The 27,607-nt window shown below is 37.9% G+C and overlaps 1 protein-coding gene across 1 annotated transcript; it reads left to right on the forward strand.

The window, feature by feature from the left end:
- The first annotated feature begins 2,143 nt into the window (after positions 1–2,143).
- Positions 2,144–9,698, forward strand: LOC308686473 (opsin-5-like). Its single transcript, XM_081394891.1, has 4 exons — positions 2,144–2,301; positions 4,142–4,269; positions 5,387–5,721; positions 7,660–9,698. The coding sequence occupies exons 1-4, from the start codon at positions 2,165–2,167 to the stop codon at positions 8,293–8,295; spliced, it is 1,236 nt and encodes a 411-aa protein (XP_081251017.1). The 5' UTR covers positions 2,144–2,164; the 3' UTR covers positions 8,296–9,698.
- The last annotated feature ends 17,909 nt before the right edge of the window (positions 9,699–27,607 follow it).

Genomic DNA, 27,607 nt, shown 5'->3' on the forward strand with positions numbered 1-27,607 from the left:
TTGCACAGAAGTCGCCCACCAGCCGCAACTTTCAGAAACTTTTTTCTTTTCTTTTTTTTTTAGCTCAACTGTCACAGAATCGAACACACAGCAGTGGGATATTATAGATAGCAAAGGACACATGCTGCCTTCAAAAATCAATCAAATGAGGAGGAGACTTCTCAAGGAGACTTGCCTTGCCATCCTACCTCTATATGCTGCCTGTGAGAACAGACTTTTTTCAGCTTTCGGACACAGACGTGTAAAAAAAATCATTCATGTAGTCTGCAGAATCTTCAGTGATTTCTAAACGTCAATATTCAATAAAATATAGTCAAATTGCTAATAACTACAATGTTTATAATCAAGTTAAACGCCATATTGAATTTAATACAGATGAAATCGAGACTGTGAGGTATAGACGTACTGTCTTTTCAATGGCATGCACTGTATAAAGGTCCTACATCACGTAATTTTCACAACTCACAACAGAACTGTTGTATGGAACTTTTCTACTGAAAGTTAAAATTTGTATATGACAGTCAAATTTGAGGTCTGAGTCAAAAATTACACCCTAGATTAGTGGCATGACTTTTAATGCAGGATGTGAACTGTCCCCTGCACTTAACTGAAGTATTTATTTATTTTTTTGCAGTGAATTACAATTTTTGTCTTTTTGTCATTTAACAGTAAGAGTAATAGGAATTCATCCATCATTTCACATCCTCAAGGCAATCAGCAGTGTATTTTCAACTGCATTATTTCCTGCTTTAAAAGTAAGATACAACTGATGTATGTATACAACTGAAATTATGATCTTTATAACAAACAGTGATATGAAATGCCTTGTTTATTAAATGACAACATGTAAAGGGGGAAAAGTAGCAGCCCTAGAATAAAGCTCTGAGGTACCCCGTAAGTTATAGGAGTAGAATAAGAATGACAGTTCACAGACTTTACCATGAATGTTCTGCACTTCATGTAAGAGAACCAACATAAGGCCACTTCATTTCCCCGACACACAGCTCAAGGCAATCTAACAGAACAGAATAACATGATCCAGCGTGTCAAAAGCTGCACTCAAGTTTAGCAAGACAAGGCCGACACAGTTTCCATGGTAGCTTCTAAGAAAATGCCATTTAGCACACTAATAAGGGCAAACTCAGTATTTTGAACAGTTTTTAAACCCGACTGAATCTTATCCATGATATTTATCTCAGCTAAGAATGAAGAGAACTGTCAGAATACAACCTTTTCTAGAATTTTTGCTATGAAAGGATGTTTAGAAATAAGATGGAAATTAAGAAGCCCAGAATGGTCCAGACAGGGTTTCTTTCTTTTTTTTCTTTTCAAACTTGATGGGACACCACCCTGACTCAGACTTGTTAATAATTTATCAAATACATAGACCAAAAGTATCAAAAACGAACTTCAGTGAAAATTCTTGTCAAAATCACATCATTTCAAGATGATGTGACTTTTAATGCACACATAATCTCTTTGATCTCAGTCAGTGACATCATCTTAAAGGCTCTTAACGAGCCAGCGGGAGCCACAACTTCACAAGCTGGAACGCGGATCGAATACCATATACTTTATTAATAAAAAAACTGTAAAACCCTAAAAATACCATAACAAATGCATTGCTCATTTTTAGTTCATGTTAGCTATTGCATGAGCTGGGACCCTATTGTAAAGTTTTACCGTCACGTTTGAAGTACACAAAAAAAATTATATGATTAAGAATGACGACATTTTTTTTACATTGCATTAACTCAACAAAATAAGTTAAGCAATTTTCAACTTTTTTATAAGTTATACAAGATCAACTCATTTTTAAAAAACAGTTAAATGTAATTTAAGTTGAAATGACTTAAACATCCTAGTTCACAGAACAAGTGTGAAAGTCATTTTGAATAATGTTATTTTATAATAAATCAATAACGCCTGAAAAAACCCATCACTAAAACACCAGGTTTTGGGATTAATGCCTCAATTGACATATCTTTTCTGCAACTGTTCTACTTTTGATCAATTCATCAATTCAATTTATAAATTCTGGATTAGGTCCAATGTTGGTTGATTAAAAAAACTGAAGCTTCAGAAAGATTTTCTGCCACATCATTCAACAAATTCATCTCACATTTTTTGCCTTGCAGGTGTTTGTTCACTATGTGGAAACAGTATGCTGCTGTATGTGTCCTTCAAGAAGAAGCACCTGTTAAAACCAGCCGAGTTCTTCATTATTAACCTGGCCATCAGCGACCTGGGCATGACCCTCAGCCTCTATCCCCTCGCGGTCACCTCAAGCTTCGCTCACAGGTAACGAGTTTGAGGACCTTTTTAGACCACACATAAGCAGCATGGCAAGCTGTGCTTCAGCGTAACTGTAACATCAGGAGACCCCTACATAATTTTTTTTTTATTGTCGGTCCTTAGTTTTTGATCTTAAGTTCTATACCAAGAGGACATGAATCTCATGAGGACATCTGTAAAAATAAATACGCATGGCTCCTCAGTGATAAAACTCATGCTTTTGGATGAAGATAAATTCATGGTGGAGGTGTGAGTTTGTGATCCTATGAACCCAGAACATGAAAATGGACACGGTATTGGCTTAAATGGGTTGCGTTTTATCTCTCACAATGATGGATGTCATTTAAAAAAATGTGGTTACTTTGTTTTAATGGTGAAAAAGGATTTTGGATTGATCCCCTGCAAGTAAATTATCACATGACCTTGGTGTTTATACATTTTTTTTTTTTAAACGGTATGTAATTTGGCAGAACTTTTTTACATGGGTGGTGGGAGACAATTTTGGATTTGGACTGCAATAAAACATCGACTAACCCCCTGTAAATGTTGAAAATACCTTATGTCCGCATGAGAAACAATTAGTTTGTAAAGCTTGTAAAGATTTTTTTATTATTATTATTATTATTTTTTGCTATCTCCTTTTCTTTCGGTGTCATTTCTCTGTCCCATACACACATACTTGGCTGTCACTTCGCTTTAGCTTGTCATGTTACCAAGGCAAAATGGTTCATATAAACCAAACCAAAAAGGCACAGGCACACACATAGTACATGCAGTTCAACGCTCCATGAAGAGGTTACAGGAAACCGGCCGGTAAACTCAAAGATAATGGTGATGGAAGCAGTCATGTAAAAAATGCTGTAGACTGACCCAATCCAATGGCTCCTTTTGCACAGAGCGGCTCTGTCTCACAGCCAGAACACTTCTCACACACAAATCCAGTCCTCAGCCATCAGAGTTAAACTGTCCTTTACTCCAGACTGTGGTTAAGAAGAATGACAATTGCAATTACTAGTTTGTTTGACTTCATGCTGCATCTGGAATGTAACTCCAGTCAGAGATGTACCCAAGACATTATTTAGGCTATGTCTTTCTCGTTTTGTGGCAGCGGTGGATTGCACATCAGGCAAACAAACTCGAGAATGTCGTTTCATGCACTATTTATTGCACATTTGTTGGGTGGTTTTGTGTAAGACAGCAGATAAAATGCAACTAATCATATAATCGTGCATAGCACAATAAATAAGTAGGAAAAAATGCTTCCCTTCTTGTTGACATCAGAGGACATGTGTCCAATCAAACTCTACAATATTTTGCCATGAATTCATCTGTCACATTGGTTATGTGGGTTATACTGATACAATACTTTGCCTATGTTTGTTAAGCTGGTAAATGACATGTATTGTGTTGTGTTATGTGCGTTTACTAAATGATTCCTTTTTCCTGTCCAGTCTGCCATTTGCATTTATGCCTTTGGCAGATTTTTTCAATGTCCATAGCTTTTTATATTTTTGCCAGTGTGTGTGTGTGTTTCCTGGGAATCAAACCTATGACCTTTGCATTGACCCTAGTCATATGCTCTTCCATTTGAAAACAGGAACGTCATATACGTATTATCATGAACTGCATAACCCAACAATGTGTCAAATACAAATTGTTAGGTTAATGCAGTTCATGAGAATATTAATTAATTTCAGTTTTCTATTTGGTTAACATTTTATAGTTATGTTTTGAATTTCATTTGTTTTATGTTGAAATAACTTCTGAGTGTTACTTCAAACATCTATCCTTGATCTTGATCTCTATTTTGCTGTTTCTTATGAGTGCTGTTTCTGTTTTTTCGCAGGTGGCTTTATGGAAGGACAGTGTGTGTGATCTATGCCTTCTGTGGTGTTCTGTTCGGGATCTGCTCTCTGACCACTCTCACTATACTCAGCACTGTTTGCTGCCTCAAAGTCTGCTATCCACTTCATGGTATTCATACACTATACATTCTAGTTTTTAAATGTAGTGGTGTCCAAAAGTCCACTAGTGAAAATGCCTCTATTTCCCAAATGCACAATTTTTTTGGTTTAATGTCTCAAATCAACACACAGTACTGGTGTTTCATTCCTGAATAAATCAGTATTTTGTGAACACTTTAGTTGAGAGAATGATTCAATTACTCGCTTGTTTTGTTCCTCAATGAATTACAGTTTTTAATGAATCATTTGAATGGACGATTCAATGATTTGCTCATAAAGATGGCCCTGTCATAGGCCCCATTACTCACTATCCTCTACTCTTTACTCTATTTGATTATATGCATTGCCGCGTTTCCACCGCAGGAACTTTACCCAGGAACCAGGAACTTTGGGGTGGTGCTCGGTGTGTTTCGACCGCAGGGACCAGGGTCTAAATGAAGTTCCGGGTAAATATGTCCCCCTCAGAAAGTCCCTGCTGGCGAGGTAGTACTTTTTAAAAGTTCAGGAACTTTCAGGGGTGGGACTTGGGCGCTGAACATGCTGATTGGTTGAGTTCACACAGCATTTTGATTGGTTGACTCACGCTGCGTTCTATTTCAACCACCATTTTTGAAAGTCTGTTGTGGTGTGTGCAGTAAGAGTTTTTTGCTATTCGAATCAACGATGGAGTTTAAAAATTTAACCGATGGACCAACAACAAGGTTCTGGCTTTATTAAGCTTAATCTCAGAGGATGAAATCCAGCGGGAACTGTAAAGTAGTGCTCAGTCCTACGTCACCGGACTAATTTGCCTAATCTTCACGGTACTTTAGATCGCGATGGAAATGCAGACAGCAACAGGTCTGGGGGAAAAAAGTTACTGGGACAAATTGTTCCAGATAATTTTGGTGGAAACGTGGCTTAAGTGTGAACTCGGGGAAAGTTTTCATCAAGGGTGCATACTGGCAGCAAAGGGGGCGCTTGTTAAAACCCTAAAATGACAAACGGGACACCCATATGGTCTTTGTCGAGTTCACATGAAGTGTGCCATTTGGGACAGGGCCATAGTCACTTAAAAAAAGAGTAACTGAACCCCCATTAATTCTATTCTATTCTGTTATTTTATATTATATTATGTGTCTCTGTAGGTAATAGGTTCAGCTATGAGCACGGCCGTGTGTTAATAGCGTGCGCGTGGGCCTATGCTCTTGTGTTCGCTTGCTCCCCTCTCGCCCATTGGGGGCAGTATGGTCCCGAACCCTACGGGACGGCCTGCTGTATCGACTGGTCCTGGTCCAATGACGACTCAGTTGCCAGCTCCTACACCACTGTGCTCTTCATCGCCTGTTACTTGCTGCCATGCGGCATCATCATTGTCTCCTACACACGCATACTGCTCACAGTCCGAGAGTCCCGCAGAGCGGTGGAGCAGCACGTCTCCGTGCAGACACGCATGGGCAACATCCAGGCAATCATAGTGAAGGTGCAGTCTTACTGTTTTAGCAGTTTTTTGTCTTTTGACGATAATATCCTCTTGACACAGCTACATACTTACCTCACACAATTAGACAAATTAACCATTTTCCACTCAAAACCACATTAATTACGAAATTATTTTTTTTATTTAAATATATAGATTTTTGGCACAAAAATAAATTAAATGTTTAAATGTATTAAACAGTTATTTTAAAGCTGCATTTCGTAACTTTTTTGGGGGTTAAAAATTATCCAAAATAAATTTTGAGCAAGTACATAACCAGCCAGTGTTCAAACATTCTGCTTGCCTTAGCTCGATTCAAAACGGTAAGCTTGTAATTATGTTTTCAATTCCAGTGGTACTGGTGGATTTCCCCGAGAAATTCGAGCATGTCTTTGTGTCATTACGTCACATCTGTACATATAAAGAAGGTGTCCCGGCTAGTAGGCTATATTGTGTGTGAGGATGTTGGAGGTGGAGATTTATAGCCTTTTCTCACAGCACTTGATATAATTAAACTTATCAATTTGATGGCGGATCCAGAAAGGTTCAAACGACAATCACCAGTGACAACTGGAGATTCACCCGTTGTACAATGCAACAGACTTTGGTCTTTGGACTGGCTACAGAAAAAAAGAGACTGCAACCGGGCCCATGTGAAAACAAGGATAAATATCGGAAGATATATTTATATTTAAGATACAATATGTAAGAATTTTGCATTAAAATATCCCAAAATCTCAAGGCCAGTGTTATATATTTTGTTAAGTTGATTACTTACAATATCCCAAATGTTTCCAACTATTTTTAAATCGTGAGAAAATTGCGATTTTAACCAAGGAAACGGGGCGTTAGAGCAGGGGGGAGCTGGGAGTCGCTAGTCAATTGTGTCATATCCGCGTTACCCTCGGTTTCCGCTCGTACTGCGTGGAGTCCTGGACAAATGCGGAAGTTGTAGTTGTAGCGTCTATCAAGCAACAAACGTTAGCTTGTTTCGTGCTGTCGTTATGGAACACAATTATTCTTTACCGATTGCAGCTAATTCTGTCGACAAAGCATGCTTCATTTTATATTTTCCACATGTAGCATTCAGTTATGTTTATGTAAGTAAAGTATTATTTCTTTAGATTTGTGTTTAACGTTAGTTTATTGACATTGTTTATCTGGTGTTTATGGCAATGTAAATAAATATAGCATGTGTTATACATAAAGATTAATCAGTATTTTGGCAAATGATGTGGGTATGTTCGAATGTACTTTTGTTTAGAACACGCAAAATTGCACAGCCTTATCACAACAATGAATTCGACATACAGTAACATCTATGATAACCAATGTTAAACCTTACTTTTATTGCTGTTAATTCATTTTGATGAAATAAAAGTGTGATAAGGTTCAGGAGTCAGGAAGGAAGAAGACAGGGGTCAGCGTGCCTGGGACTACTTTATTAAAATAAAACAAAACAAAAGTCGTGCATTCACCGTGGCAACCGCAACGCACAAATAAGCTCAAAAATGAGAGCTCGGATCCACCGGTTTTCTTTCTCTGCGTCCAGTTTTCTCTCCAGTCGCTCTCTCGTTCCAGCGCGGCTTATAAGCGGTCTCTCCACGCCAATAATACAGCAATAAGACACAGGTGTTCGTCATTTGCACTTGCACTGCCGAGGCACAACCCACGTAAAATAATTGCAATTGCAGATTTCGAACAGAGATGGTGACAAAGAGGAAAAATTACGGACTGCAGCTTTAAATTGGTAGAATATTTCACAATGTTACTCTCTTCACTGTATTTTTTATTTAAATAAATGTAGTCTCGGTGAGCATAAGAGACTTCTTAAGAAAAACTATCCAACATACATTTGAACTCCTTCAATACTGTAAAATGATCTCATGATGTAAGTTCTTCATGACGGATCTTTCTTGATCTCTCTCTGTCTTTCCTCAGCTGAGTGTTGCGGTGTGTATAGGATTCTTTGCTGCATGGAGTCCATACGCGCTGGTGTCTATGTGGGCGGCGTTCGGCCGTTTTGAGGACATCCCGCCCATGGCCTTTGCCATCCCTGCGGTTTTTGCCAAATCCTCCACCCTGTATAACCCTCTCATCTACCTCTTGCTCAAACCCAACTTCCGCCACCTCCTCTGCAAGGACATGCGCTCCCTGCGAGGGGTTTGCGTGCACCACTGCCTATGCCAGTGTTTTCCCCGCCCATCACTGGCCCTCAGTCTGCGGCGACAAGGCCAATCCATCTCAGATTCAACGGGGGGGCCTGTAGGTCCATGTCACTGCCCTTGCGAGAGGTGCAATGACCCGTTTGAGCAGTTTAAGCAGTACCCACGCCGCTGTCCCGTCAAAGTGAACACTGTGCAGTTGTCTCTGCAGGACAGCACCGAACCTGAATTGGAGCCGGAACAAGAACCTAGAGTGATAACAGAAGTCAAACCAAAGAGCCAGTCACTTGAGTGTAAGAAGTCCGTGCGGGTGATCGTGAGAGGGCGGAAATGCTCCGAGATTGACAGTCTGGAGATCACCTTGGAAACTGTGCCTGCTCACTGCAATGCTGCCAAGAACACCAAGCCGTAACATCTGAGCCTATGCATGGGTGTGTGTTAATACTCGTGCTGTATTCGCTTGCCTCAGAGGGGAGTAAATAGACTTTCACATTTGCCTCAATTAAGGCGCTGAGAACAAATTTCTTTCCGAATAAATTTCTTTCCGAATAAATTATTGTGTGTATTGACATGTCTGCAATGGAGTGCAATGATTGTTTTGTTATTTTATTTCTTATGGACAACTGACACAATATATGCATTGTTTAACACATTGAATTTTTAAATGAAGTGTTTCTTAGCTACCTGCTGAGGGAACAAACAAATCGCTTTGATAAACGTGAAGGTGTACGTGTTGGAGAAACCTCCTTTCAAATCTCTGTAAGTGATACGCTTCAAATTTTGACTGTATTGACGTCCATGTTTATATTCATTCACACTAATGTAGTATCTACACTCTTAGAAGAATTGGTTCTATAAATGAAAGTGTAATATCATTTAATACATTTCTCCTTACAGAACCTTTTTGGGATAAAAGGTTTAGCGTTCTATATAAACCCTATTGAACCTTTTTTTTTTAAAGAGTGTAATTATAGTTTTAATTACTTTTTTATGCTATCTAATCCAAACTTAACACTTAAAAATAAATAAATAAAATAATTGAGAACTACATGATACATATTACGCACATTAAGCCATCAAAACTGGAAAATGAGAGACAAAATCACAATACTCTAAGCGATTCTACAGAGAAATGGACTTCATCTGAATACTTCCATACTATGTAGTTTGTGAAAAACACGTGAGCCAAGTAGTTTGCCTGAATTCATAGTGTTCATAAAACAGTATGCAAACAGTACCTTCAATGGCATTCAATGGACACTTTACTATCCCATGAGGCCACGGGAGATGATTTGCGAATGGCAGTGAAGCAACGCAACTGATGACGTTGGTCACAAATCACATACAGAAATGTTTTAACGTAAAATACGTTTCAAATCAAATGTAGTTCCTACTTCATATTATGTGATTTTGGACGCAGCAATGGAGACCAGTTTGTATATGAAGCTGTAAGGGCACTCATGTGATTGTCAGAGTATGCAGGAGAAAAAAAAAGTTGTTTAAAGGACAAAAATATACTTTTGATATAAAAAAACATGCAAAATACATTTTAATCTATTATATAAAATATTTATGTCCAGTGAATTTTCACTTTCTGTTGCCAGATGTGGCAAAAATCAAATTTTCGACACTGCTTTAGGATCTATTTTATGTGATTGCTAAGGATCTGCACTGTAAAAAAAATCTTTTTTATGATTTGTCATCACAACTTTTTATCTTTTGTCAAATTAATCTCCTTCATTGTATTAACTATTATTTATTTATTTATTTCATTTATCTTAAAATTTTAAGACTACCAGGTATTTTACTTTAAGTAACAAAAAAAAAAAAAAAAATTTGCTTATCTGAACAGGGATTCAGGGAAACACTTTGGTTGCATCCAAAATAATGTAAAAATATGAAGTATATATATGTGTGTGTTATAGTTGTGTGTTGAACCTCTCAATTTTTCAAGTCTTTTTTATTAAGTCTCGCATAATCTCTATATTACAGAATATTTGTACAAGTATTAATTGCACTGTCAGCTTCATTCAGTTGCCAACAAAGAGCTCATTTGATTGGCACAGGCTCTTTAAATAAGATGTACCACATATCATATGCCATATGCTTTTTTGTTATTTATTAAAATCATTATCATTATTCCAATCAAAAGTATTTTTGATATAAGCTATTTATTTAAATTCACTATTTTCTTTTTTTATAAATTCCATATTTATTTAATTATTTATTTATTTATGCATTTTGATCAAGTCAAAATATATAGATACATATATCATGTGGGAAGAACCTTAGTCTGAAAGATCATTAATACTGTTACTTAATTACTTAAGTATGTAAACCCTTTAAATGTGACTAATGTCTCAGAGTGATGTGCATTGCATAATTGGAGGAATAATTTACATCAGCCCCATCGTATCGGTGCTGCTTATCAACAGTTAAAACTTGGCTTTTTATTCTTTCTTTTAAAAAAAAAAATAAGACTAAAATTGGGTAAAAAGAAGAGAAAAATAAAATGACGAAAAGTTATAATGTGTCAGTCTGTTTTTTTTTCTGTTTTTTCTTTTTCTTTCAGTGACAGTCAGACAGCAGGTGCATAACACTTCACACAAATAAATAATACAACTAAAAAATAGTTACAATGTATATTAACTTTAATAACTTATTAAAAACTAAAACTTATTAAAAAAAACAATGAATAGTTATTTACAGTATAGTACATTGTGCATTCATTGTAAAAATGATTCAGTGCATACTGTTTTGTGCATGAACTTCTGTGTTGTGGATAAAGAAACAGTGAGAAACTAAGACGTGACAAATCTGATGTGAACCTCTGTGTTTGCGGATGTGTTTGGTTTGATCATTTTTTCCACACTCTTTTGAAGTGCTATTTTAGTAACCTTGTCTTATTTCTTTTCATCTGCCATGTTTATTGACTGACAGCATGCATGTGCAAGCTAATAAAAGTGCTTTTGCGTGTGAATTTCAGCTGAGTGAGTCAGAAGTATATGTGGCCATGAGCATTTTGAGCACTGAATATTTTCTCCATAATCATTATATTTTATAACCATGCTGTCAAAATCTTATTCACTTTTTTCATGCTGAGTGAATAATATGTTCTGTCCCCTACAATGCAACCTTTCTGCATTTGTACATCATGAGGACATTAATGATAGTCTAATTATGCCACCAGTGTGATCCTGAAAGGGGAGCATGTCTACGTTCCCACAGCCCTATGTTCCCACAAATGGCCTACCCCTGACCCCACCCCTAAACCTACCCGTAACTGGGGTTTAGACAAATCGTAAAAAAAAAAAAAAAAAAAACATAGGGCTGTGGGAACATAGGGCTGACCCCCCTGAAATTATCGGTTAATTGCATATGGATAGATTAAAAAAATGCACATTTGATAGTTTCATGCATGCATGTTTAAGGTTTACAAAAGAAAGAGAGACCCATTTCACTAAGCTTCAAAATCAAACAGTTTCAGTAAAGTCCTTTTTTTTTTTTATAAAACTGCTAAGTAAAGATAAGGTTTTTTAATATAATAGTACATACTGTATCAATTTTAATGCTCTAAATCTACAAAATATATCTGTGAAGTTCTAAAGCTGTAATTTGTAATAACTTAATCCTGCCAGATGCTTTCAGTTCCTGACACTCTTTCATTCCTTCATGACAGAACATATCGTTAATGTGAAATGAGAGCTGTGCCAATTTTGATATTAAATAACACCAAGGCAGTAAACTTATTCTGTACCATAAATACAGTTTTCCATTGGACAGATTGTGTGTGATTGGGCATGATAAATACAATCTGAACCTGCAAACATCGAAAGACACTGATGCATGTGGATTTAATGTATCATCACCATGGCAACCAAGCTGTTTATCAGCATATGACATTTCTTGCCGATGCAGTAAGACGACAAGCAAACACACAAACCTGTGGGCCCATATGAATTCTGATTCAGTCCCCAATTTAAACATATAACCAACAGAAAGCTTGATTTCTAATCTATAAAATCTATTTGGACTCATTTCCTCTGTTTGCTGATTTGTACTTCAAACCAATTCCTTGACATATGGTCACTAAATCTAGTAACATCTTACAGGGTCTATGTAAATTAAATGAATTACAGTAAATCCAGTAATTGTATGTTGGCCAATGTGTGTGTGAACCAAATATGCGTCGTTGGTTCAATTGATAAAATTCTCCCAACAAGCGGCACGTGTGCTTGAGCATCCCACACATGCACACACTCGCACAGCTTATGCACTTCGAGGAGAAAATCTGTGACGGATAACTTGGAAATGCACAGCCCACACAGATGAACTCATGCAGAGTTTATAGAGCGACTTTTCATGGCCAAGACATTATAACAAGACGCTGACAGGAAGGCTTTTCCAAAAGCTAGCATATATCTGCCCCCTAAGACACCTTGCTTTAGCCAAGATCTAAGGCAGCATTGCAAATATCATTTACTGAGAAGGCACTCCCAGAATGCACTATGACATGCTCTGTGAAAAATACAATAATTTATGGAGAGAGAAATGTTGATAGTAAGCTTATTTAATCCAATACTGAAAAGTACAAATAAAAGAAAGTGTATAAAAAGAGTAAATTAGTTTCTTCAGCTTGATTGTTTAGCCCATCATCAGTGAGTATTTTAAGTTTATCTTAGCAACATGCTAATGGCATCGACTGCCTGCTATTTCAACTTGTATCAGTGGAAGAAAGTGATTTATTTTGACAATAGAGCATGTCTGGTAGTTTCTGTCAAAAATGTCGCAATGCAAAAAAAGGTTTTGGTTTTAGGCCTATTTGAAATGAAATAGCCAATATTTCTCTTCACTTTAATGATTCTCTGTGGTCATGTTGGCAAAGTCGGCATGAAACGGAAGTTGCAATAGTCTTTTCTTCCTTATTGTGACGTAGGCCTATCCGAGAGACAGGGTTTCTCGAACAATTATGGCACTTGATTTGTTTTAATGGGAATTTATTGAATCGTTGGACGGTTGTGGTTTGTTATTGGCTGTGATGTCGTGAGTCCAACAGAGAACACATGTCACAGCAAGAGGGAGAGGAAGTTATTTTGATTAAAGATGAGAGGCCACATGGATTAACCCTCAAACGCATACCTTGGGTCTTTAGTGAACCCGGATGTCATTCACCACCATCCTCCTAATTCGTTTTCTAAAGTTAGACATCAACCTTCTTACAATTCCTCAATCAATTCATTAAACAATATAACAAGAAAAAATGTTAGCTAGCGACCCGAGGTGTGTAACAGTGTAAGTATATTTTTTCTGCACAACAATAATTGAATCTTTTTATGACTGAATAAGTGCAATTCACCTTTATTCCACAATGTGGTAATGTCTGATACACAATGATGAAGTGACGTTTCACTCATAGTCACCGCAGGCAGAAAACAAAAGAATGGGAAGAATCATCAGCAAAACATGAAATGGCTCAGTGATTTACTGCAAAGCATTTACTGAACGCAATCATATTATATTAGTGTCACTGTCACTTGATGGTGGATCTAGTGAAGAAGCTGTCAGCAATCAAAATTTTGATTTGATGTTGAAAATTGTTTTAAGAATATGTTTGAGATTGCGAATGTGAGCCAGATGCTGAATGTACTGGGAAATACGCTCTGATGAGGACAGTGATGATGGTATAAAACATCTTCTCAAACTGAACCCTTCCAATCTCCAAAAGGTAACAAAATAGGCTATGCTTTATTTTATTCTTCTGTAATTGTTACTCTAATATCAGGAGAGTTTTATATTATTGCGACAGGTAGAGATCCACCCCTGTTAGATTGGTGAAACATGCATTTAAGGGTTAAAAAAGTAGTGATGAATGATTCATAATCATATAGGCTATCATTTATAATATAACAATTAAAAACAGCAAAGCATCTCACTGAGACAGAGAGCTAGAAAACAGAACCTATAGCCTAGGCTACAATGCTAACAAAAAAAGAGCAAATAAGGATAATGGAAAAAAAAAAGAGAAAAGTAGCCTGCATTCGTGAATTTCATGTAGCCTATGTAAAATGATTAAATAAAAGACCGAAGGGGGAAATACGTAAAAAGATTGACGATGAAAAGTTCAAGAGAATGGAGAGAAGGATGAAGCGGTAGGAGCGGGGATATTTTTAGAGCATTGCCCCCCTGTTTCCTGCTGCCTCACGTGAGGCTAAATTTAGATCGGCTGTTGGCGACAGAGACCAGCAGTGAATACAAAACAGTAGGCTACACACAAATTTCTGTCCTCATAAATCACAAAACACACACACTCACACTCATTCATTAAAACGAGCTCATCAGTGACTGAGCAATTATGGAAGAGAACCACCAAACCAAGATGTCACGAGGCTATGGGTGCTTTTCGTATCTTATGCTAATCATTTAACAGGGTGTGGGTGGTTTTAACTGTCGCGGTGAGCAAATTTACTTATGACTATATAAAATATGACTTAAGTTTTTCTCCGTCAAGACCAAACTGTAAAAAATAAAAATGAAATTAAAGCTGCAAGCAGCATTTATCGGGGTTCAAGCAGTTAAGGCCGTTAAGGACTTTAAGCACAAAAGCATCAAAAGTTATAAAGTTTTATTTAGCAAGCATGACATCATAGATGGAAAAGACCATGTTCTAGCATGATTTACCATGATATGCCACATTCTAGCATGATTTACCATAGTTTATCATGATTTACCATGGTTTACCATGATTTACCTTGTTCTAGCATAGTTTACCATGAATTTATCTCAGTTTACCTTGATTTACCATGTTCTAGCATGATTTACCATGATATACCACATTCTAGCAAGATTTACCATAGTTTATCATGATTTACCCTGTTCTAGCATAGTTTACCATGAATTTATCTTAGTTTACCTTAATTTACCATGTTCTAGCATGATTTACCATGATATACCACATTCTAGCATGATTTACCATAGTTTATCATGATTTACCATGGTTTACCATGATTTACCCTGTTCTAGCATGATTTACCATGATATATCACGTTCTAGAATGATTTACCAGGATTCTAGCATGATTTACCTTGATACACCACATTCTAGTATGATTTACTATGATTTACCATGTTTCTAGCGTGATTTACCATGATTTACCACATTACTAGCAATTATGTGAAGTGTCAGTGCAAATGAAGTGATAAACACTGTCAAAATATGATTTTGTTATAATAGTTATTGTTATATAAGTGATTTGCACAAAGCACATGTGAAAAGACTTCATAAGTAGAATGGCCAGCAGAGGGCACTAGAAGACCACTTATTGGCTCAGTTTCACTTTAAATTTCATTATTTTTACCAGTTTTCTGCACTAAATCAAATCAGTTTTTCCATGTTAACTCAATAATGCATGCTTACACACACACACACACACACACACACACACACACACACACACACACACACACACACACACACACACACACACACACACAAAGGCAAATGTTGTTGTTGTTTTTTCAATGCTATTGGGATATGTCATAATGAAAATATATTTGAATGGTCTATAAACATTTCACAAAGTCTTTGTAAGCTATTAATCAGAAGATTCAGAATTTATTCAGAAACCTAAGACTACACAAACACATTATGTTGTAGATACAGACATTTGAACTATATGATGTGATCAAACTGTCAATACTAATACTTTAACGGATGGATTTTGACTAAATGTAATTGTAATTGTAAATGTTAAAATAGTGATTTTATAAATTTTAAACAGCAGGGGGCAGTAAAATACAACTTATTGGCTTAATATGCCATTATATTCATATAATTTTCACCTTTTTAACTGTTATAGAGGCAAATTTTGTCCGATCGGTCTGAAAATTTTCATGCATGTTCAGAGTGATATTTCACTGGCTTTTTAAGAAGGTCTGAGTCATTCATTAAAGAGATATAGGCTTTCGGGGACACTTGGTAAAGGCTACATTTTGAAGTGAACCTATTATAACTATCCAAATGAAGTAGTTCAACTTTTTCTGACAATTATTGACCTAGTGAGTCCAGAGAATTGTATTGCACTAGTTTTGAACATTATGATATGAAAATTATATGATCAGAGATGGAAAAGACCTTTTACAGCCAATACAGGCAGTTTACCATAGGGAATATATGGTTTTAAAGCTTTTTAACAGTTATAGCGCCACCTATGGTCCGATCTCCATAAAATTTGGCATGCTTGTTAATGATGTTATGTCACATATGCTCACCAATTTTTGTGAAGTTCTGAGTTTTTATTTAGGATTTATAGGATATTTAATGTATTTTGCCACGCCCATTTTATAAATGACCCTATTAGAGCCATCCAAATGCAAAATTTCAACTTTTTTTTGATAGTTTTTGATCTAGAGAGTCCAGAGAATTGTCCTAGACTGGTCTGGTTCCGATCGGGTGAAAAACCTAGGACTAGTTCGCAAAAGTAGGTTTTTCACATGTTTGCGAATATTTAATGAATGGTTTGATTGACAGCAATGGTTCTTGAGGCAAAGTTGTTCAGGATGAGGAGATCTATCAAATGATATACATATTGTGTGGATATTTGTAACACCACGTGATTACAGAGCCGTAAAACTCGTTAGCGCCAACTAGTGGCCGATTTCTTTCAAAATTCTTACAGACCTCTAGGGCCTTGAGTCGAACATGCCCATCGAGTTTCGTTCCGATCGGTCTCCGTTAACCTTGTCTAATAGGTGCTCAAACTTCATTGGCCGATGGCGGCCATGTTTTTTGAGATACGCCAATGTCCTCATACACATACATGGCACCTTGGACCAAGACACTGCATACCAATTTTCAAGTCAATCGGACTAACGGTCAGGTGGTTATAGCCTGTTTTATGTTTTTTTCATGTTATAGCGCCACCATGAGGCCAATCGTCGCGATTTTTTTACTGTGACCTCAGATTGATCTCTTACACATGTGTACCAAGTTTGGTGAAGATACCTCATTTACTTCTGGAGTTATAGCCATTTTAGTAAAATAGGCCCCGCCCACAACGTACGTTTTGGCGGCCCTTAGCGTCCGTGAATCGAAATTTCAACTTTTTTTCGATAGTTTTTGATATTCAGACTCTAGAGAACATTTCTGCACTGGTTTGGTTCCGATCGGGCGAAAAACCTAGGACTAGTTCGCAAAAGTATGTTTTTGACAAAATTCAAAATGGCGGAAAATCTATCATGGCGGAAATGAAATCGGAGATATACGTTTTGTTCGTCAGGCGTCCAGCTTTCCAATGATATAAGACACTTGAGTCTACGTCATACGGTCTAGTAGTTATGAGCAGTTTTGCGCTTTTGGTTGCTATAGCGCCACCTATGGGCCAATCGGGGTCATACTTTTATAGGTTCTCCCCAAATTGAGGACTACCATTTGGCCAAGTTTCAAGGTTCCAGCTCTTACGGTTTGGTCTGCACAATGCGTTTTAGGGGAAAATAATAATAATAATAATAATAATTAAAGCTGCAAGCAGCATTTATAGGGGTTCAAGCAGTTATGCATTTTGTTACGATAAGTGTAACACCACGTGATTACAGAGCCGTAAAACTCGTTAGCGCCAACTAGTGGCCGACTTCTTTCAAAACTCTTACAGACCTCTACGGCCATGAGTTGAACATGCCCATCGAGTTTTGTTCCGATCGGCCTCCATTAACCTTGTCTAATAGGTGCTCAAATTTCATTGGTCGATGGCGGCCATGTTTTTTTGAGATACATGAGATACGTTAATATCTAACGGTCAGGTAGTCATAGCCCTTTTCAAGTTTTTTTCATGTTATAGCGCCACCTAGTGTTCAATCATCGCGATGTCTTTACTGTGACCCCAGACTGAACTTATACACATGTGTACCAAGTTTGGTGAAGATATCTCATTTACTTCTCGAGTTATAGCTATTTTAGTAAAATAGGCTCCTCCCACAACATGAATTTAGCAACCTCTAGTGACCAGGAACCGAAATTTCAACTTTTTTTTGATAATTATTGACATTCAGACTCCAGGGAACATTTCTGTACTGGTTTGGTTACAATCGGACACAAATCCAGGGACTAGTTCGCAAAAGTAGGTTTTTAACATATTCGTGAATATTTAATGAACTGTTTGATTGACAGCAATTGTTCTTGAGGCAAAGTTGTTCAGAATGAGGAGACCTATCAAATGATATGCATTTTATGACAATAAGTGTAACACCACGTGATTACAGAGCCATAAAACTTGTTAGCGCCAACTAGTGGCCGATTTCTTTCAAAATTCTTACAGACCTCTAGGGCCATGAGTCGAACATGCCCATCGAGTTTCGTTCCGATCGGCCTCCGTTAACCTTGTCTAATAGGTGCTCAAACTTCATTGGCTGACGGCGGCCATGTTTTTTGAGATACGCCAATGTCCTCATAAACATACATGGCACCTTGGACCAAGACACTGCATACCAATTTTCAAGTCAATCGGACTAACGGTCAGGTAGTTATAGCCCTTTTCATGTTTTTTTCATGTTATAGCGCCACCTAGTGTTCAATCGTCGTGACTTTGTTACCGTGACCCCAAATTGAACTCATACACATATGTACCAAGTTTGGTGAAGATATCTAATTTACTTCTCGAGTTATAGCCATTTTAGTAAAATAGGCTCTTTCCACAACGATCAATTAGCGCCCCCTAGAAACCATGAATCGAAATTTCAACTTTTTTTTGATAATTATTGATATTCAGACTCCAGAGAAAATTTCTGCACTGGTTTGGTTCCGATCGGACACAAAACCAGGGACTAGTTCGCAAAAGTAGGTTTTTGACATAATTCAAAATGGCGGAAAAATTTACATACCGTAAATGAAATCGGAGATATACGTTTTGACCTTCAGGCGTCCATCTTTCCAATGATATAAGACACTTGAGTCTACGACATAGGGTCTAGGAGTTATGAGCAGTTTCGCGCTTTTGGTTGCTATAGCGCCACCTATGGGCCAATCGGGGTCATACTTTGATAGGTTCTCCCCAAATTGAGGACTACCATTTGGCCAAGTTTCAAGGTTCCAGCTCTTACGGTTTGGTCTGCACGATGCGTTTTAGCGGAAAATAATAATAACAAGCAGCATTTATCGGGGTTCAAGCATTTAAGGCCTTTAAGCACATAAGCATTTAAGACATTAAGTTTTATTTAGAAAGCTTTTAACCACTGAAATAATAGATGGAAAAGTCCATTTACAGCCAATACAGGCAATTTACCATAGGAAATATATGGTTTTCAAACCTTTTTAACAGTTATAGCGCCACCTATGGTTCGATCAACATGAAATTTGGCATGCTTGTTTAGAATATTATGGCACATATGCTCACCAATTTTCGTGAAGTTCTGATTTTTCGTGTAGGATTTATAAGCTTTTGAGTGCGTTTTGCCACGCCCATTTTCTTTATGACCCAATTATAGCCATACGAAAAATTCAAAAGTTCAACTTTTTTTCGATAATTATTGATCAGGAGAGTCCAGAGAATTGTCCTAGACTGGTCTGGTTCCGATCGGGCGAAAAACCAGGGACTAGTTCGCAAAAGTAGGTTTTTAACATATTCGCGAATAATTAATGAACGATTTGATTGACAGCAATGGTTCTTGAGGCAATGTTGTTCAGCATGAGCAGATCTATCAAATGATATGCATTTTGTGACAATAAGTGTAACACCACGTGATTACAGAGCCGTAAAACTCGTTAGCGCCAACTAGTGGCCGATTTCTTTCAAAATTCTTACAGACCTCTAGGGCTATGAGTTGAACATGCCCATCGAGTTTCGTTCCGATCGGCCTCCGTTAACCTTGTCTAATAGGTGCTCAAACTTCATTGGCCGATGGCGGCCATGTTTTTTGAGATACACCAATGTCCTCATAGACATACATGACACCTTGGACCAAGACACTGCATACCAATTTTCAAGTCAATCGGAATAACGGTCAGGTGGTTAAAGCCTGTTTTATGTTTTTTTCAAGTTATAGCGCCACCATGGGGCCAATCGCCGCGATTTTTTTACTGTGACCTCAGATTGACCTCTTACACATGTGTACCGAGTTTGGTGAAGATAACTCATTTACTTCTGGAGTTATAGCCATTTTAGTAAAATAGGCCCCTCCCACAACGTACGTTTTGGCGCCCCTTAGCGTCCGTGAATCGAAATTTCAACTTTTTTTCGATAATTATTGATATTCAGACTCCAGAGAACATTTCTGTACTGGTTTGGTTCCGATCGGGCGAAAAACCTAGGACTAGTTCGCAAAAGTAGGTTTTTGGCAAAATTCAAAATGGCGGAAAATCTATCATGGCGGAAATGAAATCGGAGATATACGTTTTGTTCGTCAGGCATCCAGCTTCCCAATGATATAAGACACTTGAGTCTACGACATACGGTCTAGGAGTTCTGAGCAGTTTCGCGCTTTTGGTTGCTGTAGCGCCACCTATGGGCCGATTTGGCTAAGTCCGTGTATCTGAGTAGCGAGCAATACTACTACCATTTGACCAAGTATCACGTCTCTAGGCCTTACGGTTTTGGCTGCACGATGCGTTTTAGGGAAGAATAATAATAATAATTAAAGCTGCAAGCAGCATTTATCGGGGTTCAAGCATTTAAGGCCTTTAGGCACATAAGCATTTAAGACATTAAGATTTATTTAGAAAGCTTTTAACCACTGAAATAATAGATGGAAAAGTCCATTTACAGCCAATACAGGCAATTTACCATAGGAAATATGTGTTTTTTAAAGCTTTTTAACAGTTATAGCACCATCTATAGTCCGATCTCCATGAAATTTTGCATGCTTGTTAATGATGTTATGGCACATAAGCTCACCAATTTTCGTGAAGTTCTGAGTTTTTGTTTAGGATTTATAGGCTTTTGAGTGCATTTTGCCACGCCCATTTTCTTTATGACCCAATATACCCATGCGAAAAATGCAAAAGTTCAACTTTTTTTTGATAATTATTGATCTTGAGAGTCCATAGAATTGTCCTAGACTCGTTTGGTTCTGATCGGGCGAAAAACCTAGGACTAGTTCGCAAAAGTAGGTTTTTAACATAATTACGAATATTTAATGAACGGTTTGATTGACAGCAATGGTTCTTGAGGCAAAGTTGTTCAACAAGAGGAGATCTATCAAATGGTATGCATTTTGTGACAATAAGTGTAACACCACGTGATTACAGAGCCATAAAACTCGTTAGCGCCAACTAGTGGCCGATTTCTTTTAAAATTCTTACAGACCTCTAGGGCCATGAGTCGAACATGCCCACCGAGTTTCGTTCCGATAGGCCTCCGTTAACCTTGTCTAATAGGTGCTCAAACTTCATTGGCCGATGGCGGCCATGTTTTTTGAGATACACCAATGTCCTCATAGACATACATGGCACCTTGGACCAAGACACTGCATACCAATTTTCAAGTCAATCGGACTAACGGTCAGGTGGTTATAGCCTGTTTTATGTTTTTTTCATGTTATAGCGCCACCATGTGACCAATCGCCGCGATTTTTTTACCGTGACCTCATATTGACGTCTTACACATGTGTACCAGGTTTGGTTAAAATACCTCTTTTACTTCTGGAGTTATAGCCATTTTAGTAAAATAGGCTCCTCCCACAACGTTAATTTTGCACCCCCTAGCGACCGTGAATCGAAATTTCAACTTTTTTTTGATAATTATTGATATTCAGACTCCAGAGAACAATTCTGCACTGGTTTGGTTCCGATCGGGCAAAAAACCAGGGACTAGTTCGCAAAAGTAGATTTTCGACAAAATTCAAAATGGCGGAAAATCTATCATGGCGGAAATAAAATCGGAGATATACGTTTTGTTCGTCAGGCGTCCAGCTTTCCAATGATATAAGACACTTGAGTCTATGACTTACGGTCTAGGAGTTATGAGCAGTTTCGCGCTTTTGGTTGCTATAGCGCCACCTATGGGCCAATCGGGGTCATAATTTGATAACCTCTCCTCGATTTTTGTACTACCATATGGCAAAGTTTCAAAGCTCTAGCCCTTACGGTTTGGGCTGCACGATGCGTTTTACGGCAGAATAATAATAATAATAATAATAATTAAAGCTGCAAGCAGCATTTATCGGGGTTCAAGCATTTAAGGCCTTTAAGCACATAAGCATTTAAGACATTAAGTTTTATTTGTAAAGCTTTTAACCACTGAAATAATAGATGGAAAAGACCATTTACAGCCAAAACAGGCAATTTACCATAGGAAATATATGGTTTTCAAAGCTTTTTAACAGTTATAGCGCCACCTATCGTACGATCTTCATGAAATTTTACATGCTTGTTTAGACTGTTATGGTACATATGCTCACCAATTTTTGTGAAGTTCTGAGTTTTCGTTTAGGATTTATAGGCTTTTAAATGCATTTTGCCACGCCCATTTTCATTATGACCCAATATACCCATGCGAAAAATGCTAAAGTTGAACTTTTTTTTGATAATTATTGATCTAGAGAGTCCAGAGAATTACCCTAGACTGGTTTTGTTCCGATCGGGCAAAAAACCTAGGACTAGTTCGCAAAAGTAGGTTTTTAACATAATTGCGAATATTTAATGAACGGTTTGATTGACAGCAATGGTTCTTGAGGCAAAGTTGTTCAGCATGAGCAGATCTATCAAATGATATGCATTTTGTGACAATAAGTGTAACACCACGTGATTACAGAGCCATAAAACTCGTTAGCGCCAACTAGTGGCCGATTTCTTTCAAAATTCTTACAGACCTCTAGGGCCATGAGTTGAACATGCCCATCGAGTATCGTTCCGATCGGCCTCCGTTAACCTTGTCTAATAGGTGCTCAAATTTCATTGGTCGATGGCTGTCATGTTTTTCGAGGTACGCCAATGTCCTCATAGACATACATGGCACCTTGGACCAAGACACTGCATACCAATTTTCAAGTCAATCGGACAAACGGTCACGTGGTCATAGCCCTTTTCATGTTTTTTTCATGTTATAGCGCCACCATGTGATCAATCGTCGAAATTTTTTTACTATGACCCCAAATTGAACTCATACACATGTGTACCAAGTTTGGTGAAGATATCTCATTTCCTTTTCGAGTTATAGCCATTTTAGTAAAATAGGCTCCTCCCACAACATTAATTTATCACCCGCTAGCGACCAGGAATCGAAATTTCGACTTTTTTTCGATAATTATTGATCTTCAGACTCCAAAGAACATTTCTGCACTGGTTTGGTTCCGATCGGGCGAAAAACCAGGGACTAGTTCGCAAAAGTAGGTTTTTGACAAAATTCAAAATGGCGGAAAAATTTGCATACCTGAAATAAAATCGGAGATATACGTTTTGACCTTCAGGCGTCCAGCTTTCCAATGATATAGGACACTTGAGTCTACGACATACGGTCTAGGAGTTATGAGCAGTTTCGCGCTTTTGGTCGCTATAGCGCCACCTATGGGCCAATCTGGGTCATACTTTGATAGGTTCTCCCCAAATTGAGGACTACCATTTGGCCAAGTTTCAAGGTTCCAGCTCTTACGGTTTGGGCTGCACGATGCGTTTTAGGGGAGAATAATAATAATAATAATAATAAAAATCAGTACAATTACAATAGGGTTTCAGCACTTCGTGCTTGAACCCCTAATAAAAATCAGCACAATTACAATAGGGTTTCAGCACTTCGTGCTTGAACCCCTAATTAAAGCTGCAAGCAGCATTTATCGGGGTTCAAGCAGTTAAGGCCTTTAAGCACAAAAGCATCAAAAGTTATTAAGTTTTATTTAGCAAGCATGTAACCACTGAAATAATAGATGGAAAAGACCATTTACAGCCAATACATACAATGTACCATAGGAAATCTATGGTTTTAAAGCTTTTTAACAGTTATAGCGCCACCTATGGACCGATCTCCATGACATTTTGCATGCTTGTTAAGGATGTTATGTCACATATTCTCACCAATTTTTGTGAAGTTCTGAGTTTTCATTTAGGATTTATAGGCTTTTGAGTGTATTTTGCCACGCCCATTTTATAAATGACCCTATTACAGCCATCCAAATGCAAAAGTTAAACTTTTTTTTGATAATTATTGATCTAGAGAGTCCAGAGAATTGTCCTAGACTGGTCTGGTTCCAATCGGGCAAAAAACCTAGGACTAGTTCGCAAAAGTAGGTTTTAGACATATTCGTGAATATTTAATGAACGGTTTGATTGACAGCAATGGTTCTTGAGGCAAAGTTGTTCAGCATGAGCAGATCTATCAAATGATATGCATTTTGTGACAATAAGTGTAACACCACGTGATTACAGAGCCATAAAACTCGTTAGCGCCAACTAGTGGCCGATTTCTTTCAAAATTCTTACAGACCTATTGGGCCATGAGTCGAACATGCCCATCGAGTTTCGTTCCGATCGGCCTCCGTTAACCTTGTCTAATAGTTGCTCAAATTTCATTGGCCAATGGCGGCCATGTTTTTTGAGATACGCCAATATCCTTTTAGACATACATGGCCCCTTGGGCCAAGACACTGCGTACCAAATTTCAAGTCAATCGGACTAACGGTCAGGCGTCTATATGTTTTTTTTGTTTTATAGCCCCACCATGTGGCCAATCGACGCAATTTTTTTACTGTGACCTCAAATTGACCTCCTACACATGTGTACCAAGTTTGGTGAAGTTTACTGAATTACTTCTTGAGTTATAGCCATTTTAGTAAAATAGGCTCCTCCCACAACGTTAATTTTGCACCCCCTAGCGACCGTGAATCGAAATTTCAACATTTTTTCGATAATTATTGATCTTCAGACACCAGAGAACAATTCTGCACTGGTTTGGTTCCGATCGGGCGAAAAACCAGGGACTAGTTCGTAAAAGTAGGTTTTCAACAAAATTCAAAATGGCGGAAAATCTATCATGGCGGAAATAAAATCGGAGATATACGTTTTGTTCGTCAGGCGTCCAGCTTTCCAATGATATAAGACACTTGAGTCTATGACTTACGGTCTAGGAGTTATGAGCAGTTTCGCGCTTTTGGTCGCTATAGCGCCACCTATGGGCCAATCGGGCTCATAATTTGATAACCTCTCCTCGATTTTTGTACTACCATCTGGCAAAGTTTCAAAGCTCCAGCTCTTACGGTTTGGGCTGCACGATGCGTTTTAGCGGAGAAGAAAAATAATAATAATAATAATTAAAGCTGCAAGCAGCATTTATCGGGGTTCAAGCATTTAAGGCCTTTAGGCACATAAGCATTTAAGACATTAAGATTTATTTAGAAAGCTTTTAACCACTGAAATAATAGATGGAAAAGTCCATTTACAGCCAATACAGGCAATTTACCATAGGAAATATGTGTTTTTTAAAGCTTTTTAACAGTTATAGCACCATCTATAGTCCGATCTCCATGAAATTTTGCATGCTTGTTAATGATGTTATGGCACATAAGCTCACCAATTTTCGTGAAGTTCTGAGTTTTTGTTTAGGATTTATAGGCTTTTGAGTGCATTTTGCCACGCCCATTTTCTTTATGACCCAATATACCCATGCGAAAAATGCAAAAGTTCAACTTTTTTTTGATAATTATTGATCTTGAGAGTCCATAGAATTGTCCTAGACTCGTTTGGTTCTGATCGGGCGAAAAACCTAGGACTAGTTCGCAAAAGTAGGTTTTTAACATAATTACGAATATTTAATGAACGGTTTGATTGACAGCAATGGTTCTTGAGGCAAAGTTGTTCAACAAGAGGAGATCTATCAAATGGTATGCATTTTGTGACAATAAGTGTAACACCACGTGATTACAGAGCCATAAAACTCGTTAGCGCCAACTAGTGGCCGATTTCTTTTAAAATTCTTACAGACCTCTAGGGCCATGAGTCGAACATGCCCACCGAGTTTCGTTCCGATAGGCCTCCGTTAACCTTGTCTAATAGGTGCTCAAACTTCATTGGCCGATGGCGGCCATGTTTTTTGAGATACACCAATGTCCTCATAGACATACATGGCACCTTGGACCAAGACACTGCATACCAATTTTCAAGTCAATCGGACTAACGGTCAGGTGGTTATAGCCTGTTTTATGTTTTTTTCATGTTATAGCGCCACCATGTGACCAATCGCCGCGATTTTTTTACCGTGACCTCATATTGACGTCTTACACATGTGTACCAGGTTTGGTTAAAATACCTCTTTTACTTCTGGAGTTATAGCCATTTTAGTAAAATAGGCTCCTCCCACAACGTTAATTTTGCACCCCCTAGCGACCGTGAATCGAAATTTCAACTTTTTTTTGATAATTATTGATATTCAGACTCCAGAGAACAATTCTGCACTGGTTTGGTTCCGATCGGGCAAAAAACCAGGGACTAGTTCGCAAAAGTAGATTTTCGACAAAATTCAAAATGGCGGAAAATCTATCATGGCGGAAATAAAATCGGAGATATACGTTTTGTTCGTCAGGCGTCCAGCTTTCCAATGATATAAGACACTTGAGTCTATGACTTACGGTCTAGGAGTTATGAGCAGTTTCGCGCTTTTGGTTGCTATAGCGCCACCTATGGGCCAATCGGGGTCATAATTTGATAACCTCTCCTCGATTTTTGTACTACCATATGGCAAAGTTTCAAAGCTCTAGCCCTTACGGTTTGGGCTGCACGATGCGTTTTACGGCAGAATAATAATAATAATAATAATTAAAGCTGCAAGCAGCATTTATCGGGGTTCAAGCATTTAAGGCCTTTAGGCACATAAGCATTTAAGACATTAAGATTTATTTAGAAAGCTTTTAACCACTGAAATAATAGATGGAAAAGTCCATTTACAGCCAATACAGGCAATTTACCATAGGAAATATGTGTTTTTTAAAGCTTTTTAACAGTTATAGCACCATCTATAGTCCGATCTCCATGAAATTTTGCATGCTTGTTAATGATGTTATGGCACATAAGCTCACCAATTTTCGTGAAGTTCTGAGTTTTTGTTTAGGATTTATAGGCTTTTGAGTGCATTTTGCCACGCCCATTTTCTTTATGACCCAATATACCCATGCGAAAAATGCAAAAGTTCAACTTTTTTTTGATAATTATTGATCTTGAGAGTCCATAGAATTGTCCTAGACTCGTTTGGTTCTGATCGGGCGAAAAACCTAGGACTAGTTCGCAAAAGTAGGTTTTTAACATAATTACGAATATTTAATGAACGGTTTGATTGACAGCAATGGTTCTTGAGGCAAAGTTGTTCAACAAGAGAAGATCTATCAAATGGTATGCATTTTGTGACAATAAGTGTAACACCACGTGATTACAGAGCCATAAAACTCGTTAGCGCCAACTAGTGGCCGATTTCTTTTAAAATTCTTACAGACCTCTAGGGCCATGAGTCGAACATGCCCACCGAGTTTCGTTCCGATAGGCCTCCGTTAACCTTGTCTAATAGGTGCTCAAACTTCATTGGCCGATGGCGGCCATGTTTTTTGAGATACACCAATGTCCTCATAGACATACATGGCACCTTGGACCAAGACACTGCATACCAATTTTCAAGTCAATCGGACTAACGGTCAGGTGGTTATAGCCTGTTTTATGTTTTTTTCATGTTATAGCGCCACCATGTGACCAATCGCCGCGATTTTTTTACCGTGACCTCATATTGACGTCTTACACATGTGTACCAGGTTTGGTTAAAATACCTC

The sequence above is a fragment of the Scardinius erythrophthalmus genome (genome assembly GCF_964197995.2).
Source record: "Scardinius erythrophthalmus genome assembly, contig: HAP1_SCAFFOLD_302, whole genome shotgun sequence".
Classification (NCBI taxonomy): Eukaryota; Metazoa; Chordata; class Actinopteri; order Cypriniformes; family Leuciscidae; genus Scardinius; species Scardinius erythrophthalmus.